Genomic DNA, 27,173 nt, shown 5'->3' on the forward strand with positions numbered 1-27,173 from the left:
CCGGATCCATCTCGCCTCCGGACCTGGAAAGAACATCATTTCAGTACGCGTCGCATCTCCAGCTGCAGCGCCACGCCATACTCACCAGTCCTTGCAGTATCTTCCGATTTGGCGCTGCCTCGATCATTTCAACTCCGGCACCTGGGGGACAAAAGAAAACAACAAGGTGAGCCGAGAGAACCAACAAATATAACTCTCATCACCATAGACTTACCTGATTTACCACCGGAGGAATTATTCTATAACTCTCCACATCTTCATGTGCAGCACCTGCAAAGAGAGAGAAAACAACACGTTAAACACGTGCAACATTTACTGGACAGCGTTGGGTAATACAGACTCTTACCTGAGCGCCACCAGCTACCACGAGAGCATCTTCTCACAAACTCAGCTGCAAGACAAGGAAGGGAGGGAGGAACAAGAGTGAACATCGGACATATTGAACTCCATGAACTTGACACTTACTGGTCCTAGCCAGGAACCTCAGAGTCAATACTCTCCGGAACTCTCCCACGCCTTCAAACCAGTGAAGTAACTGGTATCAACGCGCCCCTGCAATCCATGCAGGATGGAGAGCTCATCTTTCAAGAGTATAAGGTGAGATTGCTGAAAGGGCACTTCGGAGTGATAAGTGGGGAGGACTGTGGGGGGGTGCCATCACTTGAATCCACAGGTGGCTAAATCCATCTCTCCACTTGCAGGAGAATACTTCTACGGGTCAAGCAGACAAGATTCGGAGGGCCAGTCCAGTCAGTCATCTCTGCACTACGCATCACATTGGTGGAGACTGCAGCCGTCCGGGTCCAACAGACGCCCCTGTGGGAGCCAGGTGAACGTAACACTCACTGCCAACCATGACTGCTCCCACCATGCAATCAGCGCCTTCTACCCTTACCCCTCTCCTCTTTCCGGGATGACTCCTCTCCAGGTCCTATGCCACAAATCCCCGTCACACAACAGGAGGTGGAAGTCCTGGGGGTAGGGGTGGTCAGCAGGTATGGGCACCTTGCCGGTCGCAGCTCGCTGCACACAGAGATGGCAGCACAGGCCAAGTCCTGGGTGAAGATTGCAAGGTGCATTGGCCGAGTCGGGGTGTACCAGGGCAAAGCTAAGGCAGTGAATAAGCGCTGGGACGACCTCAGGTCGGTCACTGCCATCAAGGCACAGAGGCTGCTGCTGGAGGCGGGCCCAGATGATCCCTCCTGGCCCATGTGGCAGGCCTGCATCAGCCACCTGGAACTTCAGGTCCTACGCCGTATTCACATGGAGGACTACCAGTGGCTCTCATGCCTGGACAGGCCCATGAATATGCCTAGTAGGTGTTCTCTGCCATATTGGCCAATATGGCTTGTCAAGGATTACTGTGACATGCCCATTGTTCCACATGTGTGTCCCACATGCATCTCTACACCGCAACACATCCTAGACAGATTGTCTCACAATCTGCATGTGCCAATGTGTCTGGTGTACGTAACCTGTGAAATAGTCACGGTTGTGCCACTTGTCTGTGCTCTATGTCCCTTGGTGCGTGCATCGTCTCGTGTGTCCCTTTTGCCTCTTTTGCAGCCTCCATTGCCAGTGACCCTATGGTCCAGGACGGCGCTTGTGTGTTAGAGCTGCTACCCACCTACAGGACGCATACAAGGAGGAGTATGGCAGAGGTGGAGATGTCAGAGGTGGAGGCACAGGTGTGGCATGAGGAGGCACAGGTGCAACAGTAGATAGGGATGCAGGGCCATTTAGCCCCATGTGTACAACAGTACCTCTGTCTTCTGTGGCTCATGGGCCTCCTCCGGCTCCACCTGGCACTCCACCCCTCATCTGTGTCCCCCACCCAGCTGCATGAGGCCATCTCCCCTATCTGGACTGTCCCACATCTTTGATCCTGGTAACACCTGACCCCCTTCCGGGGTTTGGGCCAGCACAAGGTGCAGGAGTGCACCCTGCCTGTCAGCCTACATTGGGGCACATGCATGTCTGGCAACACCTGCAGGACAGGGGGCACACTGCTCATTGTGCACCGCAGACCATCAGTGCCGACGGAAGCTCGTCTACCTATGGAGGACACTGGTCTCTTCCCCAGCGACTGCTGCCACTGCACCTTCAGGGGACCAGCCGCATGTCACCATGGCTCAGGTCCCCACACCTGGAGGTGGCAGTGTGGACTTCAATAAACAGTTGGTAGGGGTCCTGCAGGGCATCAGGGTGGGCTTGCAGGCGGTGCCAAGGGAGGTGAGGGAAACATGGAAGAGAGTCACAGGAACAGAGGGCACTGAGGAAGTTGCAGGGATAATGTCTGAATTGTGGGCAGACAGAGGGGAGTTGAGGGTGATCAAGGATTCCATCTCTGTCATCCATCATCTCTCGCAGAAACAGATAGCCCCTTCGCATCATAGGTCCTCTGCGCTCTTAGCCACCCCAACTACTCCTGTGGCCAGCGGGACACATTGCGAGCACCTAATTTTCTTCCATCTTACCAAGCCGGTGGCCCTTGCATGGTCAGGTGAAGGAGGAGGTAGTTGTGGGGGACAGTTAACATGAGGGGTCCGATGGTGACCTGTGATTGCATTTCATTTGACCTATTGTGGCCATCCCATTCCACTATCTGCACAGTGTGTCTTGTACTTTACTAAAGTTTATGTTTCTGTTGGGCTCGTATGTGCAACTGTGTCATGATGCACATGGGAATCCACGTGCCTCAGGTGAGTAGATTATGCCAGGGCTGCGTGTCCACTCCATCGATGATGTTCCCGTCATGCCACATGGCTGTTGTGAGTGGTATTTACATTGGGTCTACATCTTCTTGTGTGGCGTCCAAGCATGGGGGAGACAGTACATGCAGAAACAGAAGGTTTCCACGTGGATGGGTCATGCACATGGTATTCTAATAGGGAGGGTGAAAAGTGTGTGGGCAGTAGGTTACTACGTGGCATGCATTCCTGTGTGCATCTGCCATAGCCTGCCTCCATCCTGGAAGTACACACTGACCTTGGACTTGCCCACTATGTCGATAAGATGAATGGGGCCTTGATTACAGAAACCGTGTGGGTGAAGGACACACGGTTTATTGCGGCCTACCTCAAAAGAGTAGTGGAGAGGGAGTCGTACATTTCATTGCTCGTTGGAATTTGTGTGGGGGTCATGAGTTCTTTACCGGATACCTATGAATATGTGCGACCGGTCCCATACAACCAGTTCTTTGCCCAGAGAGGGTGTGGAAGAGGTGTAGCATGCACATCAGGCTGTTCCGCTTGGGGATACATATGGAATCGAGGTGGGTATGCTGAGAGTATGCGTGTACCCATGCATCCCACAATAGACAACTGTGTGCATTGTGAGTCCTTGCATGGACAAATGGGGGTCTGTGTTGCATGGCCAGCATCGAACCTGTGCACAGGGCAGGGATGTTGGCACTAGTCTATCGTTCGGGTCCTCTGCATCTGATGTAAGCACACTTTACTATCTTAGCTCTGTGCATGTGTCTTGCACCATGGTCTGGGGAGGGATCGAGTCTTGTGTCCCATTTTGGCTTCCGACTCCCTTCCCTCTCCTTGTCCCAAGATAGATTGTTCCTAGCTGTGACCTTTGCAGAATGTTTTCCCCCGAAGATGGATTGTTCTGAGAAGTAGCAGACATTGACCTGTCGTTTTACTGTTCCCTGTTGATTGTGTACAGTACTATTAACGGGCTGATATGCATGCATGCTGTGCTATGCACAGTGACTGGCACACTTGTGCTGCCTATGTGATGCGACATTTGCAATAAAGTGTGCAGAGGCTCCTCGTGTCATGAACAGGTCTGTGTGTCATACATGGTGTTTGTTGCTCATGCCGGTGCTCTTGCGCACACATGGCTACTTGGCTGCTTCACTCTCGTGCATGCCGGGTGGCTATGCATAGGTGGTGGGCACATGCGTGGGTGTTGGGAGAGGTGTCATCCCATGTGGTTTATGCAGGTGTCCTGTTGCTATCTACTGCTTGATGTGTCGTGGAACTAGACGACTGGCAATCTGGGGCAGTGTCCTCCGACTGTTGAGGTAGGTGCACTGTTTACACTTCTAATGTCTTGGTCATGTTGGGTTGAGGGATGTGGGGGGTGAACTCTGTAAGAGTGTTGTCATCACTGTTGTGGTACATTCTCTTGTGGGTGAGGTGGAGTCTTTGCCATGGGCTGGGTGGACCCTTCCAATGTGCCAAGGTTCTTCCAGGTGGTACCCTCTCATTTGATCTCTCATGCCAGGCATGCAGTGGGAATGAACATTTGATGTTCACCGACACCCTCCTTGTCAGTTCCCTCGAGGTCAGCACTGTAATGTCATCCTGACTAGTATGTACTCTGTTTGCAAGTGTTGATACTCACTGACGTTAAGCATGTTGTGGCCTGGAGTAACCAGCCCTTTGTGGATGTGTCTGCTTCCCCACTCTGTACTTGGTGTTACTACTGCATTCCGTTTGGTGCTTAGTGTGCCCTCACCAGGCCCTGTTCCACCATGTCTGCAACGAAAGGTCCAGGCGCACTGTGGTCCATGCGTCCATTGTGCACCTATGGATGCAGGATGTTCCGCTGGGGGACTTTACGCACAGCAAGGTGGTTAATGTATTCATTTTGGTCCTCCAGTGTTACTTATTGGTAACAGCACTCCGGAGTTTATGAACTCCGACTGGGTGTACTGTAGTTGCGTCATGATGTGCTGTGCTCAATTGGTAATTGGTGTGGCATGGAGTCGACTGGTTATCTATGTCATGTGGGGTGGATGTGTGGTGGTGTGGGTGTATGTGTGGATGCTGTTGCTGTATCCAGGGTGCATGGTGGTTTGTGTGCGGCTGTGTGCAATTGAGTTTCTCTCTATACCCATTCACTGCATAGCCTTTGTTGATGGGCTCCTGGGGATGTGCATTACTGTCGCAGAGGAATGGTTGTATGCATGTGTCCATTTCTTTGACGTGCAGTGTGGGCCTTTGTGTGTGTGGTGTGTGCACGTTGTGTTGGCATGGCCAGATGTCTGTTAACTTGGATGTCCCAGGCAGGCCAATGTGTGCAGGCCATGCCTGGCACTTGGCATCCTCTCATCAGTGACACTGTTGCATGTGCAATCACTGTTCCTTACGGCAGCATGCATGATCATGCGAAGCAGCTGTGGACCAGCCGATCTGTGAGAAACCTGAATATATTCTCCCAAGTAGACCTCAGGAATCCCTTAGTCAGGTGGCTAGGGAAGGGCTGGTGCTCTCAGATCCCAACCCTGGGGGTGGACGAGCGAGGGAGGATACTATATACAACCCTTGTTCTTTATCAGACAAGTCTTATTAAACGCCACTTATTTTCATACAGAGGTGAGCACTTAACTTATAGATGACACTCCAATAAGTTTATGAAAAAGGGAGGGAAAAAGACAGATTATGGAAAGGTACACAACTCTAAGATTTAGGAACACTATTAGCAAGGCAGAAGAGCAAAAGTCACTTGTGAGCCAAAGTCCATAGGCTGGGCCCACTCTTCGAGAGAGCAGAGCACAAATGCGCCCAAGATCACACAGTTACACTAGGCTTAGAAAGTCTTGCAGAGAGTTCGAAAAGAGTTGAGAAGCTCAGAAAAGTTTAGCCAGGGTGTCACAGACTAAGCCAGGTTCGAAAGCTGGGGACTAAATCTACCCTGTACAGTCGGTGGCAAGGGAAGCCAGGTGGGACATGGTACCTTAAGTGGGAAGGTTCCTCCAGCGGTGGCAGTTGTTCCTGGCTGGCAGTGGGTGCAAGTCTCGTCATCGTCCAGGGGAAGAGAAGATCTCGACTTGGAGGAAAGAGGAAGGTCGTTGCACTACCAGGGAAGAAACCAGCCGCAGAGTTTTCCGGTTAAAGGTAGTACCCTTTAATTCGCGGTCGTGGTAAAACGTGGTATCCCGGTTAGAGGGGTGCTTGGCACAGGCAAGGCGGCAACGAGATATGTCGGGAAGGCGAAAAGACGGTGAAACTGGTTATCCCCACCAGTCAAAGGAAGAAGACGCTCCGGCGGGAGATGATCTCTGTCGTTGGGAAAAGTGGTGAGACGGTCCAGCAGGGCTCCACCAGTGGTGTCGTCGTGGCAGGTCAGCTCAGCTTCTCCCTCGTCGGATTCTTAGGTCCTGTGGCGACTTCTGAAGTTCCAGTCCCCAAAGCCCTGCTTTTATGCAGAAAACCCCCATTCACTCAGCCTAGCTATCACTCAAACATGCTAAGTGGTGTGTCGGCCGGCTCACCACTTGGGCCAATCAGGACGGAGTGCGACTTGAGTTGCCAAGACAACCCAGTCCAGGGTGCCTAAATCCCCCTCCACCCCTGCTAAGTACCCCAGACAGAGTGGCACCACTTTGGAGGGCTTCTGTGGAGAAGCCCGCCAAAAAGTGGAACAAAGGGCTCGACTTGGGTTGGAGAGTCAGAAGAGAACACAAACGCCATTTTAGAACCGAGTTTTGGCAAAAAATACCAACCAGAGAATTAATATTAATTAAATAAACTGGCGGTATGTTCGAGGCTATCGTAATTAAATGAATAAAGATATTAGCCTCGAACAATGGGAAAATCCCATAGAGAAATATTCGCGGTTCAATATAAAAAGTAGTATCCACTGCCACCAGCCAAAACTCGATCAGGGGGGACGGAGACGTGCCCCCTCGACTAACAGACCCCGGGGCAATTGAATTGCCCCAGCCAGTACGTCCACAATATGATGGTTTGTACTGGTTCTGTTCAGAATTTAGGACTAGCAAGGTCAATGGTGACTTTACATGCCCTGGGAGACAGTAGTCAGTCCCAGGGTATGGAGTCTATACTGGGGGGTCACTATGACACCCCTGTGTTACTGCACTGAGGGTGCTGTGTAACACACATCACAAAAACATATGAAGCCCTATGGGGGAAAAAGACCCCATAGCCCATTAAACACATCTAGAATCAAAGAAACACACTCCAATCATGCCCAAGAGTGAGGGAAAAAGAGTATCACTCTTGGCAGGAGAAAGAAATAAACCCCAAAAAATCCAGCAAAGCTGCTGGGGGACTCACTAGGTTAGGAAATTCAGCCTGAACAGAGAATTCTCCCTAACATGCAGGATGGCCAGGAGTTTCACATGTGGCATGGAACCGCGTGGGGGTGGGGATCAAAGCACCCTCTCACTCCTGCAACATGTCCATGACTACATGTGGAGGGAAGCGGCCTCACACTGACCTCGGTGTCAGACATGCCGAAGAGAGTGACCCTGGTGCCGAAGACCCACTCCCTTCGTCTTTTCCACCTCGTTTGGGATGCGGCAGCATCTGCAACTGCAGCATCATGCCAATGCTACCAGTAGAGTGCTATGGCCAAATCGTAGGGATACCCATGTCATGGGAAGGGGGGTGGCTTGACGCTGCGTTCCTTTATATCAGGACATGTGGCAACATGATGTGCATGCTGATGTGCTCTGTCGCTGTATTGCTTGGTTTGTTCATGTTTGTGTGGGATGTTCTGTAGCTGTATGTGTGTGGTGTTCAGGCGTATCTTATTTACTGTGTGTGTGTTTTACATGGGGTTGTTCCATTTTCAGGCTTGTATTGGTTGCACGTATGATGTGGCAGTATGTGTGTGTGATGTGTTCTGTTGTGGTTACTGGACCTGTGTTGGCTTCTGTGCATGCAGTCTTCTCTTGGGTGGTTTAGTGGTGCCTGCGAGGGTTGTTGTGTTTTTTCTGGTAACTGATTTACAGTGATATTGATTTTTATGTGTAATTGCGGTTGTTTATGCCTTTTCGTGACTTCTGCCTTGCGTATGACTGTGTATGCAAGGGGAGATTGCCATGCTTGTATGGTTGGCGACCTGCACTTTCAACATATGCTACCACCACTCACAAACTTGCAAGTACACACCCATGTAAACTGCTAGCCCACATTACTGTCATCCTAGTTGAGAGCTCCGCTCAATATCTGCAATACGTGGTGAGGTTTTCCAAATTGTGCACCCTTACCAATGTCACTTCTTACCTACCTGTAACTGCATACTTGATGTATCCCCTACACTATGAGGTGAGGCTTTTGAAATTGTGCACCGCTACAAATGTTTTTTTACCTACCTGTAACTGCATGCCTGATGTAGCCCCCCCCACTCTATGAGGCAAGTCTTTGCCAATCTTTGTACACACACCAATGCTGTCTGCAACCTTTATGCATATTCTTGCACTTCATTAATGTACTAGGCACTTCCTGTAACTAGCGCCTAGATGACTATGGGTTTTGTGCACTGAAATAAATGCAAAAATAAATAGAAAAGAAGATCGTTACACTAAACAATGTTATACTGTATGCACCTGTATGTTTTAACATTTTGTATATATTGGTATGCATAATACGCTAGTCTTTAGAGTGGTATTAACATATTCGGTCCAGTGCTATTAATGATACGCTCGTAGCCAACTGCGTAATATTTTTTTATTTAGCAGTTGAAAGATAACAATTTTGTTGAAGCCATGCAGCATTTGAAGCGTATTAAATTGTCCAACTATTTACTGTACAAACCTTTACGTTATAATTGTAAGGACATTAGATGCCACTGCCAGGCCTTGCAAATTCTTAAAAATCCCACTAGACATGCAAGGCAAGTTCCTTGGTTCACATACTCGACCTCAGAGAAATGCACTTGCCCCATGGTGGTGAGTGACAAAATATTGACCAGTGCTTTCTGTAAAATGTAGCATGTCAACATAAGCACACTTCGTATTTGGTGCAATTTTGCCAACCAAATGTCAGCATTGAACAGTGAATCTTTTATTTGCCATTTACTGTAAACAAAGCTTGTTTGCAGTAAATGTCAAATAAAGGTTTCAAACATCTCATACTAGCCAACAAGGTAGAGTACCATGCAAATGGTACTCTCCCTTCCTAAAATATGCTTGCCAATGCGAGTGGGCTAGTCGATTTTGCAAGCCCTGTACTGCTCACATTTGCATTGACATTTTCTATCCAGTACTATTTATAGCCGCTAGTGCGTATATTCTTATTGACATTTTGTATATTGTGCTTTTCATTCTAGGCTTGTGCCTACATTTGTATTGACATTTTGTTTATGGTGCTATAAAAAGTACACAAGTGGCAACATTTCTATGCAGGCCATTATATGCTACTGCTTACATGTGTATTCATATTTTCGATCTATTTCTATTTATAGGTAGTGCTTATAATCATATTAGCATTTTGTAGATGGTGATATTAATTATATGCTAGTACCTTATTGTTATATTGCATTATGAAATGAGTAACTAAAATGGTAGGTTTTAGCATTTAAACTGTTCACATTTAAACAATAGTTGCATTCAGTAGTAAAAATTGATTTTACAAAACATTCACTAACCTGGCTCCGATAACGGCACGAAAGGAGTAGTTGACTGTGATGCTGGAAATGCCTGATGGAGGCACAGGGCCTCATAGTTCTTGTCCTACCACATCTATGTGCACGTTTCCTGTATTTTCTCTGTCATACGGGTCCAGTCTGGACCCCTGATAGTGTAGCTCTTCCTTTGACCTTTTAGTGAACAACACCCATGTGATACCCTTATGGCACCCATGGGTGGGGGTATACCCTTGTTCGACTAATGTGTTGCTGACAGACCAGGGTATGGGCTGGTGGCAACGACTCTGGATGTCCACCATTTTTGGGATACCCAGGCCCTGCCACATGAATCAATGGATTCCTGAACAAAGGCAAGATGCCACTATGGCCCCCTGGTTTCCTTTGCCTATACTCCTTGTTTTCTCAAAGTCCTGAGAAGCCCTGGCTCTGTTCCCTTCCCTCAAATGGATGTTGGGTGGAGAACCATATATGGTTCTGGGGAAACCAAAGCCAGACTGGCTGGAGCCTTCCCAGGGACTGTGTGCTGAAAGCCTACCTTCGGTGGCGCCTGTATGAATTGAGTGAGGAGTCAATATGCATTCTGTATTGTGCGAGTCTGGTTTTGTTTGTGTGAGACAATACCTGTGCCAGCCTCCAATCTACATCCTGTGTTTTGGGTGTCTGTTTTTGGGTGAATGGGCTGATTGGCCTGTGAGCCTGATTGGGTGCTGCCTGCCTGAATGCACTTGTGGGTGATTGGCTTGGCTCAGCCTGAGTGAATGGAGAGCATTTTGTATATCAATGGCTCCCACACTCTCCTCCATGTTCAGAAACGAAACCTAGAAAATGAAGTTGAAGCAGGAAGCTGAAGTAAGAAGAAGTTGTTCCCTGGAGCCCAGCTGGAGGAAGAAGTCTCTTCAGCAAATCCCAAAGCTGCTGTGCTCTTCCAAGGACTGATTCAATAGAGGACCTGGATAGGTGACACCTTCCGGAGCTACAAGGGACCATCATGCACCTGCTGCTCTTCTTCTAGTAGCCTGGAAGCCAGTGATGTGGTATGGGTGTCCCTGCATGGGTGTGTGTGCTGAAGTGTGCAGGTGCACTATGCCTCATTATGGATCCAGTGTTAACCATGCCAGTGCTACCAGCAGCTTGCTGCTGGAGCCATTAACATTGTACATATGCTGACTTCACAGTTCCACTGGACTAAATCAAAGTCAAGGGGCCAGGAAGTCAGGCGGCAGGATGTTCTTGATACACATTCACATTGAGTCCCATACAGACCCATGGGAGTGGGTAGGCAGGAGCAGCGGCAACTTTGTTGACGGTGGCAGTGCTTCCATGGCAACTCAGCATTCCAGGACTGCAGCATCTGCCACAGATAGGCCTGTTGGGCGCTGCAGCCCTGGCAGACACTGTAATGGGGCATCTTCATGTGTTTGCTGGTCCTGTCACGTGCGGCTGTCTACTTACAGGCACCATTGTTTCAGTTCACACCCAGTCATGTGTGGTGCATTCTCATGTGGTTGTGTATGGGGCATGCTTGGGGCAGGGAATGTGACTTGCTTAGCACAACATTCACAAGGGGGGGATGGCAGTTCTGGGTCTGGTTGGGGTGATGTGGCCAATGCAATGGGCATTTATTTGCATTGATGGTAGAGTGGGTGGGGGCAGGATGCGCTTGTGTGAGCTTTATATTTGTGCAGTTTGTCTGCTCACCAGCCTCAACAGGTGTCCCAGCTCCTGCCTCTGCTGCACCGACTCCCTCTATGCCCTCCAAATACAGCACACTGCTGCACTTATCCTCCCAGGGCAGCAGCTTGAGGGGTGAGGGTGGTCCACCACATGTAGCTGTGCATTGGCGGCGGTGTGCAGCCAGAAGGTTGCGCACCCTTAGCCAGAGGTCACCCCGCCGCTTGTGGCAGTCTTTCACACAGCAGTCACCTTCCAGGCTGATTCAGCCCAGAATGCCTTGCGCCAGAGCTGCGTGTTGCAGTGCTGGTCTGCTGAGAATAGATCCCCAGCATTGTCGACTATGTGGTACACCAGCACAGTGAGCTCTGCGTCACCGAAGCGTGGCTTCCGCTGGCAGGTTTGGGGAATCCTGGAGGAAATGTCCCTGGATGTGTTCTGGCAGTCAGTAAGGCTGGATGGCTTCAGGAACAGGGAGATTGCAGTGGATCGTGATTTTTGTAATGGCCACCGGGCTCTTTCTGGTTCTGGCGATTACTTTATTTCCGGTGTTTCCGGCTCTGTGTGCACATTGCTGCTACGTCCGGCATGCACGGGGCAGAGGCAGATGCACCACCAACATGGTGGCGGTACATCAGTCTACACCAGTGTTACTGTGATGGTGGTTTCACTAGTTCCACTGATAATGGATGCCCGTGACCGACAAGCCGCAACCCTACCTTGTCTCCGGCACCATTCAGTGCTGGAACCGGTAGGACTGCCCTCACGGTAAAACCAGATTTTACCACCAGACTCGGAATGAGGTCCAGTTTATTCGAAAGAGAATCAGCGGGAGATAGGGCAGTGGGAAAAATAGGAGGTTTGGCATATGAACAGTCCTACACCAATGCCCCTCTTAGTGAGGCAGGAGAGTGAGTGAAGGTGTAGGTAGTCTCATGAAAGGCTGCAAGGAAAGAGTGAGATGTAGAAGCATAGCAATGTTGAGTCCTGAGAAAGAGGCACTTGTGGGTATGCACAAGAAGAGGAAGTGTAATGAAAGCTAGGGTTTATAGTAGGTTTTGTGAATGGAGAGTGTAGTGGAGCGAGAATAGGGTGGCGTCGAGGAGATGATAGTGTGGGAATTCACAGCAGTTACTGTTGCAGCTGAGCAGCAGGGGGCTGCTGGCCAGCTCCCGTGATGGCCAGGAACAAGGAAGATTCCCTGCTTCCTGTCTGCATGGAGCATCGGTGCCGGAAGCCTGAGGAGCAGCTGAGGCAGCGTCATCTCGAGTATGGAAGAAAATTTGCACGGTCAAATAAATCTGTGTGTATGTGTGCATACAAGGGGATGCCGGCGTGATTGCGCAAATATATATGCAAGGACGGTCTGTGTAACTGTGCACATACGAACAAATGCAGTGCGAATGGTGTGCACATGTGTGTGAGTGACTGTTGAGTGTGCTCGTGTGAATGACTGAGAAGCTGTATGTGTGCATGACTGGTGGGTGAATGTGTACAAATGTGTGCGTGCACATGTGCATGTAAGGCTGGGCCCATTGTTGCTTTGGAGGTTGGACATTTTCTGATAGGGAATGGTAGCTTTACTTGATGAGTATTATGTGGAGGAGGTGGTGGGCTGGTGAGGGAGGGTACTAACATGGTAGTGACAGCCTGTCTCTTCATACTGTGGCATGGAATTTTTCTACTCGCATTAATGGCAAAGCCAACCTGATGAGTGTTCTTTCATGGAGGGCATTTGCACAGCCATCAAGGAAATGTTTTCATACCGTGGCATGACATTTTTTACTGTATCAAGGTCAAAATGCAACATGAGTGTTCATACACAGGGGCATTTGTGAAGCCAGCAAGAACTTGTTTTTACTTTGGCATGGCCATTTTATTACTGGCATTAAGGCAAAGCAACAGGAGTATGTACTTTATGGGGATACAGGCATATATTGGCAAAGCCAGCATAAACATCTATGATCGTGGCATTATAGGCAAAGCAAACCAGAGTATGTTCTTATGTGGGAACACTGGCATACATAGGTGCGCCAGCATGGATAAGTATGGGTACAATCAGTATGAAAACCTTTTTTTTAAACTGGTATAGAGTGGGCAAAGAGATTATATAAATGCGTCGGAAAATGCTCAGGTTTGTTGTTGGTGACTTTTTTCAGGTCTTACCATACAAAACCTATAGTAAGTGCATGTTTGCCTAATTTGTCACAGAAAGTGTGCTGTAACGTATTATTTTTTTTTTAATTCAATTTTATTAGTTTTTAGAGACAACAGAGCTTATTCACATAAACAACTTTGGGCGAGTGCCCCTAAGAACTCCAAACATAAGCCATAATTCCCTGATGTATTCACCCACCCTCCCCACTGCCCCCTATACCATTGTCTCTGGACACAGGATCAGCTTGTCTATGGGAACCCTCTTTGGGCATCTCAGGCCGGGTTTATGGCCGTCGGTGACTGACCGACTCTCCTAGATCAAAAGCGATGGATTCTATTCAAACGCAGTTTTCGGGCCGGGTCGAGGGCCCCTGTGGTCATCAGGGCGTGTCCTCCGTGGTGACGAACGCCTCCATGAACTGCAGCCAATCAGTCTATCTGTGCACTAGAGCCTTGTATAGCTGCAGTAAGTCTTTCCATAAAGTAAATGTCCTTGGCTACTGCCACCCATTCTCTCCTCGTAGGAAGGGCTGCCCTCTTCCATGTTCTAGCCCGAGCGGCTCTAGCTGCCAAAAGTAGAGAGTGTGTCAGGTCCGGGAGTTTTTCCCAGTGTTCATCCCTTTGCTGCAGACCCAAAAATTAGCAATATCGGACCTTGTGGGTAAACCCCCTCTCCCGCCTCCTTGAGCCAGCTGAGCACTTCTGACCAGTAAGCTTGGACTTTTTTACATGACCACTACATGTGCCAATAGTTGGCTTTCTCCCCACATCCATGCCAACAGACAGGGACGACATCCGGGAACATCCTAGAGAGTGTGATCGGGTCATACTGCCACCTGTGGAGGCGTTTGATGGCATGCGTCTTGTAGTGGCAAGAGATTGATCTCTTAAATGCTCTGCAGCAGAGTCTCCCCCAGTGGTGTGTTTGGCGGTATTATGGATGGGAAGACCAGGCATAACACTGTAGAATTACAAGGGTCTGGTGACAGAAATCTCAGCAATTCGGTTTACTGGAGTCATTGGCATCTCTGAGGCAAAGGCCCAACAGACCGAAGATTGTTAAATGTGCAGAATCTTATAAACAGCATTACCGAAGCTCGTCTCTTACTCTGCAACCAGGTACCTCCCGTCAGCGATTTCCCAATGCTGTTTACTTAAATACCAGAGGGTTCTGGTGGATAAAGACAGGCCGGTGCTGCAGAGGTGGCTCAGAGTTGCAGTATGCTGATGAAGAGCTACAAAATCAACACAGAGCTTTAGCAAAGTCAGCTAAGCAGTGGAAAGAACATTTTACAAGTAGTAATACGTTCCCGTAGTTCTAAAGCTTTAAACCAGCAGGTAGTCTCTTCCAGAGGTTCTTCTCTACAGTGGGTAGAAAGAAATAGAAAGGAAAGTACTAGCTAATGTAGGTGCTCAACACTGATTATTCAGCAATGGGGTACTTGGCAATGCACACGTTTGTAAAAGGTACAAGCACATATTCATATGGAAAAATTGTATTAATAAAAGTATTTTTGTGTGAGAGGTGGCAGTATTCAAAGGGTGCTAATTTGTAAAATGCATACAGTTGGAGAATTGCGGTTTGCAAACTTTTCACATTGAGGTATTTATGATTTGTTTTGTGATTGCGCGGTGTGTTTATTGATCTTCACGACTGAAAAACGGGTTTTCAATAAATATACCATTAAGCCAAGGTTAGGATTTCAAAATTGCATACATTTCAGCAGACAGAAAATGAATGGAACATCGCTCAAGAGTGGGTGCCCGGAAAAACAAGATTGACTGAACAGCCCACTGTCCCAAGGTACACAAGGAGATGAAGATGAGGTCAAGGTAAGCGATGATCTGACTTTATTTGCAGTTTAATACCTATTGTGACATCCAAGCATAGTGGTTTGAGAATAAGGCTAGGAAGGAAAAGCAGTCGCTCACTAGAAGAGTGAACCAAGGTGATTGGTGAGGTGTTTGTATATAAACTGGAATGCACAACTGTATGGCGAATGCATCTGTATGCAAGGCAACGCTCAACAGAAAGAAATCAAGTTTGCAAACCTTGCAGCTTTTATTTGCAATTCATGGTTGGTGTTTGTGTGGCCCAACAAAACGGTGTCCATTTGTAGACCTTGATCCGAGCATCCGAGTTCACACAGTGCAAGAAAAGTGAGCAGAGTTAGGGTTAGCTTTATGCACATGCCGTGCATGAGTCGCTCGTATAGGCATATCTACCACTACAAACCCATGTAAAGGCCTCCATTATAAGACCAATGTCTTAACAGACTGTTGAGATGGCCCTTCCTCGGCTTAATGTACCCAGAGTTACGGCTTCATTTTATTCTGTTACTCTTTGATGGAAATACTCTTGAAAATGTACAAGTTTGCTTTGGACATTTTTTTAAAGTGAGCCTTTACAAAAAAAGACAGTAAAGATCAGCTCAGGGGCTTTATGGCCTGGTGACTGCCAACCAACTGGATCCTTTTGTACGGAGGCATGGCAGAAACATAGGAGCTTCCTGAAGTCACACGTATTGGCCCTCTCGAACACGTTACATTATCTGGTGTGTTAAATTGTTTAGGGACAAAGTTCATATTTGTTTTGTGTTTTTGCACTAAGCACCCTTGGTATTCCAGGACTGCATTTCCCAGCGAGTAGTCTAATCTGGCAGCGAGTCCAGTTACTCGTTTAATCCATCGATGAAACTTGAATGGCCTGTGTGTGCTTGGACCCTGACAAATGGAATAATGACTATTGAAACTCATTCGTGAGCCAGGGCTTGTCTAGATAACACCCTGCCTGCGATATGCATCTCACACATTTTCTTAAACCTTTAGTTGTCAAGTTCACATTTCACACCAGAGCTTGCTTAGTGGCACAGACACAGTCTACAAAATGCACTAAATATAAAGCAGAGTTGGTAAATGTGTTGTGATGAAAACTGAATGAAGATCCCAAGCAAGTAATATGGTGCAAGTAACTGATTTCTTTAATTAATCTTTTACCGTATATAATTTGTATTAAACATTTGAAAATGCAGCATTTATTATTTTGTACATGACCATTTATAGAAAGGGTAAAGCACCTCAGCTGTAATCATAAAAAGGAAGCACTTAGTTTACCTGCAGTATTTTAACCATAACATGTTTAACAAACACCAGTTTGGAATGTTCATCCCAGAAATGTTAATTTCATTATGCATTATTTTTCAAAAACAAATTAAAGTAACAATAGCTTTCCAAAATGTAGATTTTGCACATACTGGATAGAATATGCTGTTTTAAAATAGAACCATTTTAATCCTACCGAAATTTGTCTGGATTGTTCACGCCTTATTTCCTGTGCATCATTGAAAGAACATCAAGGACATTTACTGGTACTACCTTTTGAAAATCTGCTTATTGCAAATGGCACAGCACTCTACAAAGAAATGGAAGCTTTAGATTCTTAATAAAATAATGTTGCCATCCATCAACACATGGCAAGTGAAAGGGAGAGACGAGATCCATCCAAAGTCATGAAACCAAATATGTGAACTAAAGCGATCAGTCAAACAAACCATCATTTATATTTCTCGAGACTCTTAGATCAGTTAATCAAAGTTATTCTTGAGAAGACTTTGTCCTCCCTCTTTATCTCCAAAGCATTGTATTAGTTTTAATACTATCCCTTACAGACATTTTATGTAAAGATGCATTCCCTAGATGTCAATTTCTTCGAATTTGCTCAAATTCTCCCCCTTTTGCAAGATTCCCAATAGACTGTCACCCTTCTACATTGCATTGGATCATGTCACTACATTTCTTCAGTTTTCATAAAAAGGCACATTTTTATACAGCACTGAATTAAAAGCTATCCTTTGTATATTCCCATACATTTTGAACAGCCTCAGTCCTCCTATTTCCCTACTACAGAGTACAGGTTTAGTTAACACATCTTCTCAGCAGCTGGCTCCAATAGCCTCTCACCCCCTGCCTTATTTCTCTATTGCTGTTTCATGAATAAGAATACTCCTCTTCCTGGCAGTTTGTGCAGTTCATTGTCATGTTGAGGGCTCATCACTGAACAGTTTTACTGGAGAATATTCCTTCCTGCATATATCAGTCACGCTAGATCAATTACATTCTCTATTCTGAAATTTGCTGGATATACCCAGACCTTCACCCTCCTGTATAGTGTAATAATCAAGTCTCACTCTGCCATTAAAGATTTCTTCATTACGCATGTAATGTACAGACTGTACATGCTATTGCTCGAGTGGTATTGTTGGATTCGTTTGCAATGGTACACCTTCACTGAAATCACTATTGATGGGTCTTTTTTGCAGAGTTCTGTTAATATCTAAACAATTCATAATAGATTAGATACAAATCAATTGTTCATTTATATTTTTCATTAGTGACAGTAAGATGGAGACACGTAGGCAAGACTTTACCCTACTGATATAAATGGCATCAGCTTATTGTGCAGTCTCTTCCTATGCAAACTTCCAAACATTTCCTAAAATCTCAGAGACAAATTGGCTTCAAATGCTGAAATTCATGCAGAAAAATTGTTATTACTTTGCTGGCTTTCATACTTTCAATGGTAGGTTATTGGTGAAAGCGAGTACGAAAAATGATTTCAGCATTTATACCGCAATATGCAAGGTTTCCAAGTCAAGGTCATGCCTTCAAACTGGCGTTACAAAGCTACCCTAGCAAAAGTAAATATCCACCGTTTAGTGGCATGTATAATGCAGGTATTTTCTAAAGACTGGAATAGGGGCCCCGAGCTATAGTTTAAAGGGGAACCCCAGACCTGTATCTGTTCACATGGCGATTTGATGTCTTATTCTGAAAGATTTGCGAGGAACCCATTGAGAGGCGGATTTCGAGCCCTCCATAAAAATTAAACTAATACATCTTGGCTTGGGGTGGGACTTTTTTTTAGTAGAGTTAACCTGGCTGTGCAGGATTCTACATCATAAACACACACCACTGTAATGACTACTAATCATATTGTTAAAAACTGAGATGAAAAATCTCAAATGCATTTCTAACACCCAATGCTCTACCTTAATTTGATGGTGGCTACCAAATCAGAGTATTGACATTGGTAATAGTCAAGTGCTCTCTGCCATCGACCTTGATGAAAAAAAAAAAATTCCTTTGAATGTTAGGATGAAAAATTGAAAATTTTGTTTGGAGCTGCACAAGAATTCTGAAACGCGAAACAGACCGTATTTGGAGGAATGAAAGATAAATTGTTTATCTAAATGCTAAATGGCAGCATACATAAACAGTACTAGTTAACACACAAGTCCATAAAACCGACTGCGAGGTAAACAATCACATAAGGTAAAATATGTTGAGCCAATTAGTCATTAAAGCTCCATAAAAACATTGTGTTTGTTTGGCCGCAGAGATAGGCCTAGGAAACATGCAGGCTTGCCATAGGAAGTCATGGGAATGAGAAGAACTCAAATATCCCCACAGCGCAAAATAGAAAGCATGATTTTTTTTGTGCGCACTTCAGCAACACTAGTAAATGTGTTTAAACTGCAGTGGAACATTTGGCTAAATTTGCACCCCTCCGTGAGCCTCTTTAAAGGCTGGATATCAGAATGTTTGAGTCTAGCAAAAACATGCACAGAGTCACCTATACAGTGCTTGAGAAATCAACAACTCCCCGCCCACCCCCCATTTCCAATGAAGGCAAGATAAATCTTGCCCGCCAATCACACTGCCCAATGGTTTGCAACTGTTCGGGTAGGTCATTTGTAATGGTATTGGAATTAGAAGACACCACTTAATAGGAAACCATTGTGTAGGCCACAATCTACCAAAAAGGAGGATTATGTCAGTGACGGCAAGACCCAAAAACGTGAGGCAAAAGGATTCTTCCAGCTTGTGCAAACAAATGATGTTCCTTCAGGTCATTTAATCAATGATAGAAAAGTTTTGTTTCTTGAATTTTTCGACAAGACACCTAAAATTCACATAGAAAACGAAATGTTTAGTTTGTTAGTCAAGTGGAGGCCAGCTCTAATGTATTAAAAGAAGGCTATCTCGACACTGATCTGTAACCAATGGTAATCGCTTTACAAATAGTTGGGGATGAGTCACAAACCCTTTCAAATGAAGATGTAAAGCTTTTATCATTGGGACGCAATGCTAAGTTGTACTCGCCTGCAACCACGACTCTGGGTTAAATTATTCCATAGATTCCTATGAAGGGATTAATTAAGCACTTATCAGCCACTAGCCAACTGAGGGGAAATATTTAATCACTGCATGTAAATCTATGGACAATTCAATTTGAGAATGTATGTTGCACTTCTCCAACAGTAAGCTTCAATAAAAAAATTGAAGTGCTGTATGACATCTTCAATCATCCAAAAGTAGCAGCAGAATAGGATTGTTGCAACACACTAGTGCATTCTACATTCAATGTGAAACATTTCTTGAGACTGAATTACGTTAAGATCCACATTGCATTTATACAGGAGAAGATAAATGTTTTAAAAAGGATCACAGATGAGGGATTTACAAAGCAATCTGTAATCCGCTGGTTTCACAAGGCAGGCTATTTCACATTTCCCCTTTACAAAAGGATCTGTAAGAGAAAAGAAAAAGTTATCCAAAGCTGTAAAATGAGGCCACTAATGAATTATGTTAAATGGCATCATATGGCATTTATAACGCGCTCATAGACAAGTGTTTCATGAGGTTAGTGGTCTTAGAAATTAGGCAAACGTTTGTCATTTTCATCACCATAATTTATCACAAGCTCTGGGCACATAAAACCAAAGAGAAATTGAAACTCACAAATTTAAAAATAGTAGGGACAATAACTATTGGATACATAAGGAACAAATCATATGACAATGTAAAACATTTCTCTGATAAGCTCACATTGTTTCCATTACATATGAACACAATATTTCATTGTTAATATTTCAGCTGGCACTTACATTATCTTGAGATTCTGAAACTGATTGTGCTGCATCACAAGGAACCACAAAACCAACCCTTCTTATACAAACTATTAAATAACGTTTTCTAAACATTAGGTAAAACCCACTAAAGTGCAACGAGTTAAAGCAAAAGGCATATTAGGAGACAAAACACAAGTGCGTAGTATACAGTGCCAATGATCTTAGAAAGCTGGTCAGTGAGGTCAAAGGTCTATGTGCTGTTGACCAATAACAAACCACAGACTCCCTTAACCATCTTATCTAGCTCCACCTCAGGCATAGCTTTTACCACTGCATCCTGGCTTCGGTGTAGAATAAAAAGAAAAGGAAGTGGCAAATACCCCCTTATCCAGATAAGGGGAAATAGACACTTGTCAGATAAACCCGTTTTACAACATTGGGCCACTGCACCACAGGGACAATTCCTGGGTTGAATTTTAAGCAGTATGCTTTCAGATAAGACGGTTGTATGCCATCAAGATAGGACCAATTCAAACTGTAGCTTGGTCTCAATGTAAAAATGTGCCGTGCTACTCCCATGTGGAAAACCTATCCTGCTGCACCTACTCCAGGAACACTTGTTTCATCCATATGCGGGTAGACGCTTGCTTAAAACTAGAAAGCCATTGCCAAGACAAAGGGCTCTGTAATTAACCAGACTATGTTTGCTCATTGTCCCACTGGGTAGAGTAATGGTTCATCTCAGCTTGCTAATATATCCCAAGTCGACATGGTTCCATTCTTAATGGTAAACTGCTAAGATTTTAGCAAAGGAAGGAGCTGTTTGAAAAATGATTTTGCCCACCATTGTTGGAGAAAAAGAACAGGCAACCAAGTATTTCTAAAAGACAGAAAAAGGCATTTTTCAAAACAGTTCTTGAAGGACTTTTCTGCCGCTTGCTCGATGCCATGATGGAAATGGCGCTCCTGTAAAGTGTGAAATGCTAAATGCGCGCGGACCAGAGAACATTTATCAAAGTAACGTGAATCCTATGAAATGTGAACATTGCTAAGGCCTTTTTAATTGAATTTTGAGACTGGCTGGTTGATGCGAAGGACAGGCCAGAACCAAAGAGAAACTGTGCCTCCATGTGAAAAGATAAGGCCAAGAAACGTTGAGCCAAATTTAATAGGTTTTCCATTAAATGTTCTGCATCCTAACACAAATGCTAAAGGCCAGGATTTCCTCACAGTGATATACTGGGTCCTAAGCACAGAGAAAAGAAGTAACCTATAACTCCTGTTCTCCAGCATGGGTCTGGCATGGACTTACATGCTCATGTGTATTCCCCACCACCAGGCTGGGAATCCTCCGTTAAAAGAAAAGCTGTTTCACTTTAGCCTGAAAACTGCATTTCTCCTCTAAACCAATCACTGTCTTTTGGGTCATACTGCCCCCATCCAATGATAGTGTTCTCCCTAAGCCACATCCGTGGTGGACATCCTAAGATTTGGTGGAACATGTAACGTGGCAGTATGAACCAAGAAGACCCACAGAGGGGAAGGAGGGAGGGTTCGCCTATGAATCCATGCCATAGCCATGCTGAAGATCAGGAGCTACAGGTAAGTGACTTGTTCCTTCTCCAGCATGGGGTCTGGCATGGCTTCACATGCTCATGAATACGATTACATAGCAGTACATATTGTGAAACAAAAAAGTATAGTTTGGGCTAAAAATATTTATTATAGAAAGAAAAGGGTAGGGAAAAGGCCCAACTTGCCCTATTCTAGGTGGGGTTTCCCTACCTAGCAACCTAAGGTAAATCTTTGTCAGGATGTCCAAATGAAAAGTTCTGTCTGTGCCTGAACCTATGCTTGCCCTCACCCAATATCTGGATCAAAATGTGCATGGGTTTGAGTCTCCAAATGATAAGTGTTCAATAAGAGTTCATAGTCTTTCTCAGCACTTAAAATTGCAAAAGGGGCTCCCTTCCCAAAGCTTTAGGGCAGTTCACAATGGCAGGTACAGGATGCCCCCTCTTGTCTAACAAAAAGGCGTCTCACTTTCTTCAGGCAAATTTCATAATGACAAGTAGGTGGTCCGTCGCAGCCCCTCTTGTCCAGCAATAAACTTCTCAAAAGATGTCCAAAACAAAAGGTTCTTTAAACAGCAAACTGTTTCTTTGGTTCAATAGGAACCTGGTCTCTCTTCCTGCCAGGTTTGCATGAGGTATCCCACATCCAATAAGATTCCAAGTACACTCTCCTGCTAGGAACACATTCACGGTTTCTCCTTCTTAGTCAGATTGCTAACATTCTTCATAGGTTAACATATCACACTTTCTTCTAGCATTCACTTGGCTTCAGGTAATGCGCTTTTCATTTCCTATTCGAAGGTTCCCTTGCCTTGGTCCACTTTCCTGCCAGGAGTGATCTCCCAACTCTGTTATCAGTAGTTTTCATCGATGCTCCTCTGCTTTGCATGCCACTGTTTCTTGTACAAACATACAGTTGCTTCGGTTTAGCCCAGTTTTCTACCACTCAGTGCGTTTCACATTGGGCTTTCTCTTCCCTTCACTAGTTTACCCACCAATACACCCTAGCATCCCTTACCAGCTTTTGGGAATCACTTGTTTCTTCAGCCATTTCTGGCAGCTCTCCTCCTGCAGCATAGAACCGATACAAGTATTCGTTCCTCTCCGTAACTCTGTACGGGTTGCTCAGCTGTGGTGGCTCTCACGCTTCCTCTTGAGCCCTGATATGATATGATATGATATGATATTTGTAACGCGCCTATACACAAGTGTTTCAAGGCGCGACGAGGCAGGGAGGGAGGGAAACAAGGGGAAGACAGACAAACGATCCTACTAGGCCAGGTGTCATTCAGATCGCGCAAGTGCAGAGGTAAGGGGAAAAGGAGAAAGTGCAGGGGGAGGAGGTGGGGGGGAAGTGCGGTACAAGGTAAGTAGCGTAAAAATAAATAAATAATAAATAATAAATAAAAGGGCCAGCTGGTGGCAAGTGCGAGGTAAGTGCAGAGCAAGTGCTGGGAAGGGGGCTGTAGGGATGCAGTGACAGTCCCACAGTGCAGGGGGAGCCAGGGAGGCAGTGCAAGTGGAGAGTGGCTGGGACCTGGACCGAGGTCGCTGAGAGTGGCTCAGACGCAGGTTTAGTGCAGAATTCAGTGGGGAGTTAAGCAGGTTTAGCAGGGGAGAGGGAGAGAGAAGGCAGAAGCGAAGAGGAAGGTTTTGAGGTGCTTCCGGAACCGGAGATGGTTCTCCTCAAGTTTCAGGGAGGCAGGAAGGCTGTTCCAGAGGGAGGCCCCTGCTGCGGAGAGAGATCTACCCCCAGCTCGTTGCTTCGAGAAGCGGCTGACCATGAGGGAGTTGGAGAAGGATGAGCGAAGGGCTCGTGAAGGAAGATATTTAGGAAGAGAGAGTTGAAGGTATTTAGGCCCCAGGCCCCAGAAGGCCTTGTGGACAATGCAGAGGGTTTTGAACTTAATCCTCGCAGCCACTGGGAGCCAGTGAAGAGATTTCAGTCCTGGAGAGATACGGTCCCTGGGCTTGAGGCCAAGGACAAGTCTCGCAGTTCTGTTCTGGATAAGTTGCAGAGGGCGGAGAGTGGAGGCAGGCAGATTAAGATAGAGGCTGTTACAGTAGTCCAGCCTTGAGAGAACCAGGGCTCGGGAGACAGTGAGCTTCTGGGGGAAGGAGAGGAAGGGAAGAATACCTCTGAGGAGGTGCAGCTGGTAGTGTGACTTCTTAGAGACGTCAGATATATGAGGAGAGAAGGAGAGTGTGGAGTCGAAGATGACCCCAAGGTTTTTAGCCTTGCAGGTAGGGGCAGGAAGGGGGCCAAGGGAGGCCGGCCAGAGAGCTGCAGGGAAGGAGGGAGTGGGTGTGCCGATGAGTAGAATCTCAGTCTTACTGGCGTTAAGGCAGAGGTCATTGGCGGCACACCATTCCTGGATAGCAGACAGACAGTCGGAGATGAGGGAAGGAGAGGAGGAGGCCGAGGGTAGCCTGAAAATGAGCTGGGTATCGTCCGCATAGCACTGGAAGTAGGGGCAGAGAGCGGCGATGCGGTGGGCAAGGAGTGCCAGATACTGGTTGAAAAGCCAGGGAGAGAGGTTGGATCCCTGGGGGACACCACAGGTGGAGAAAAAGATGTCAGAGAGGAAGGAGCCCATTTGGACCTGGGAGGGTCGACCGGAAAGGAAAGAGGACAGCCATGCCAGAGCCTGACCAGTGATACCCAGGTTATCACGGAGACGGTTGAGCAGGATGGCATGGTTGACAGTGTCAAAGGCAGAGGAGAGATCGAGCAGAATGAGAACACAGGGAGTGTTGGAATCGAGGTTCAGGAGCAGGTCCTCACGGATGTTCAGGAGAGCAGTTTCCGTGCTTCGGGCCGCTCTGAAGCCGGATTGATGGTCATGAAGATTACCAACAGATTCAGCATGGAGGTTAAGCTGGGAGATGGCCAGTTTCTCCAGGAGCTTGCCCAGGAAGGGAGTGATGGAGATTGGGCGATAGTTGGCCGGGCAGGAGGGGTCGGAGGAGGGTTTCTTGAGGAGGGGGTGCACAAGGGAGTGCTTGAGGGGGGATGGGAAGACTCCAGAGGCGAATGAGTGGTTGCAAAAGGCAGCCAAGGCAGGAGCCAGGGAGTCGATGTGGTCCTTGATGGTTTTGGAGGAACAGGGGTGAACCTGTTTAGACGAGGCTTTCATAGATCGGACTTGTCTGGAAACCTCATCAGCAGAAAAAGGTGGAAAAGCAGAGAAGGAGGGCGGAGGGGAGGCTGCAAGAGAGCAAGAGGAAGAGCCGGGAAGAGAGGGAGGGAGGAGAGAGGAGGAGAGCGAGGACAGGATGTCCTGAGTTTTTGAGATGAAGTGCGAGGCCAGTGCGGTGCAGAGGGCCTGGGAGGGGACAGGAGAGGTAGAGACTGCAGCAGGGTTGGCCAGCTCCTTGCAGATTTTAAAGAGTTCGGCCGAGTTGTTAGATGCCTCAGAGATGCGGGCTTGGATAAGGGCTCTCTTCTTGGTGAGAACGGAGAGCCGGTATTGCCTTTGGAGCAGGCGGCAGGCCAGTTTGTCAGAGGATGAGCATGAAGCACGCCATTTCCTCTCTGCCACCCTGCACTTGCGTTTTAGGGTGACGAGATCCGAGTCATACCAGGAGTTACATTTGGCTTTGGGCTTCAGGCGGATTCTCATGACGGGGGCAAGGATATCGAGAGTATCAGATATAGAGGAATAGAGGATGGAGAGGGCTGTGTCAGGGTGGGAGTCAGCCGAGGGGGGAGGAGGGGGCGAGAAGGTAGCAGCGAAAGCCTCAACTGACACGCGCTTCATGGGTCGGATGACCGAGAAGGTGGGTGGCAATGACGAGGGTGGCTTTGCCTGTGGGGTAGGGAGGGAGAGGTGGGAGGATAGGAGAAAGTGATCACTCCAGGAGAGAGGAGTGGAGAGAGGGAGGGAGAGGGGAAGGTCAGAAGAGATCAGAGCATCAAGAGTGTGCCCTGCAGAGTGAGTAGGCCCAGACGGGAGGATAGAGAGTGAGAGAGAGTTGCAGAGTTCGCGAAAGAGACCAGTGGGGGGACAGGAGGCATCGAGGTGGATGTTGAAGTCACCGAGAAAGAGGAGTTGGGTGGTTGAGGACAGGAGTGAGGAGGAGAGGTCAGCCCACTCAGAGAGGAAGGATGAAATTTGACCAGGTGGCCGATAGATAGTAGCCACGGTAAGGGAATGGCTAGGAGAGAGAGAGAGTCGGCAGACAAGACATTCAAAAGAGGAGTAGGTCTGCGTAGGAGTGACAGTGGCAGGAATCCACTCAGGGAAGATAAGGGCAACACCACCCCCTGAGCGGTTTGGCCTAGGCATGGAGAGGATCTTGTAGCCGTCAGGTAGGAGTGTGTCGAAGCTGGTGGCAGAGCTGGCAGTGAACCATGTCTCAGTGAGACCGAGGACGTCGAGGTCCAGTTCCTCAAGAAGGCGACAGATATCAGAGGAGTGCTTGATGGCAGAGCGAGAATTTAGAGTGGCAATGTGGAGAAGGTTGCCACCCTTGAAAAACTTCCGGGGAGGGGTACAGATCAGAGGTGCGCCCTGCGGAGGTGTTAGAGAAGGAGTTGAAGAGGGAGCAAGAGAAGGGGCAGGGAGGGAGGGGAGAGGCAAGGTAGCCGAGGACAGAGGAGGGGGGACAGCGGGAGCGGAGAGGAAGTTGATGAGGCGTGGGAAGCGTCTATCAAAGAGGTGAAGGTTGGCCTGCGGGCCTTGGACCAAGACGGTCCCGTTAGCATAGACATTAATGATGGCCTTAGAGGAGTGGAAAGGGGCCAAGAGGACATCCCAACGGGTGCCACCATTAATGGGAGAGGAGGAGAAAGGAGAGAGCACAGCGACCATGTGAGGGGTCCATAGGTCAGGTGAAGGCACGAAAAAGAGAATGTCAGTAAGAGTTTCCCTGGAGCAGGCGCTCGTGTAGGTGTCAGCGATAGGGAGGCCTGGGTTGGAGACCAGGATGTCCTTTTTAAACTTTTTCCTACCAGATTTAGTGAGGAGAGCAGGATAAGATTGCTGTGCCTTATGATCACCTGCCCACGCTGCGCATCCCCTTCATTGCTCCCAGCGTTCGCACAGCGTGCCGCATTCCCGGCGCGTCGGTCAGCTTCACTCGGCAGGGCTCCTGGCCCCGCCGCACCTGCTTCTATTCAGCGGCTTCTCTACTCCTCCCTAGAGGATCACTTTTCGCTTGCCGGCAGCTTCTCGATTTGCCTTCTGAGGAGACTCTCTTATTCACAAATGGCCAGTATTTAAATTTCCCGCCACTAGGAACGTCGGTCCAAACACTAGACCGCTCATTGCTGTTGCGTAAGTCTTTCTTTGTTGTCCATTTCATCTTCTGCGTCTCTGTACTTAAATGAGGTAACTCAGCTTGAGAGTTAAGGGAATTGCATGAGGATTTCCAACATCCCATAAAGGATTGGGAATTAGAAGGCACATCAGAAAAGAGAAAAGGGGGATGCCAGCTCTCATCTGGGGTTACCTCATCCCCCCCCCCAGTTCACCTCCCCCAAGGTGGTCCTCCCTCGCGTTTC

General features: G+C 47.2%; 1 protein-coding gene across 3 annotated transcripts in view; it reads right to left on the reverse strand.

The window, feature by feature from the left end:
* Nucleotides 1-16,140: 16,140 nt before the first annotated feature.
* The window catches only part of LOC138488301 (aldehyde dehydrogenase family 3 member A2-like), an 822,258-nt gene continuing 811,225 nt past the window's right edge, over nt 16,141-27,173 (reverse strand). Inside the window, exon 11 of one of the 3 annotated variants that reach the window (XM_069615183.1) lies at nt 16,141-19,771. In XM_069615183.1, the coding sequence (XP_069471284.1) occupies nt 19,760-19,771 (12 nt within the window). In that variant the 3' untranslated portion in view covers nt 16,141-19,759. The remainder of the gene's footprint in view (nt 19,772-27,173) is intronic. The other 2 variants (XM_069615182.1, XM_069615184.1) reach the window with 2 other exon arrangements.

This window comes from Ambystoma mexicanum, chromosome 9 (assembly GCF_040938575.1).
Source record: "Ambystoma mexicanum isolate Mex_15411 chromosome 9, UKY_AmexF1_1, whole genome shotgun sequence".
Classification (NCBI taxonomy): Eukaryota; Metazoa; Chordata; class Amphibia; order Caudata; family Ambystomatidae; genus Ambystoma; species Ambystoma mexicanum.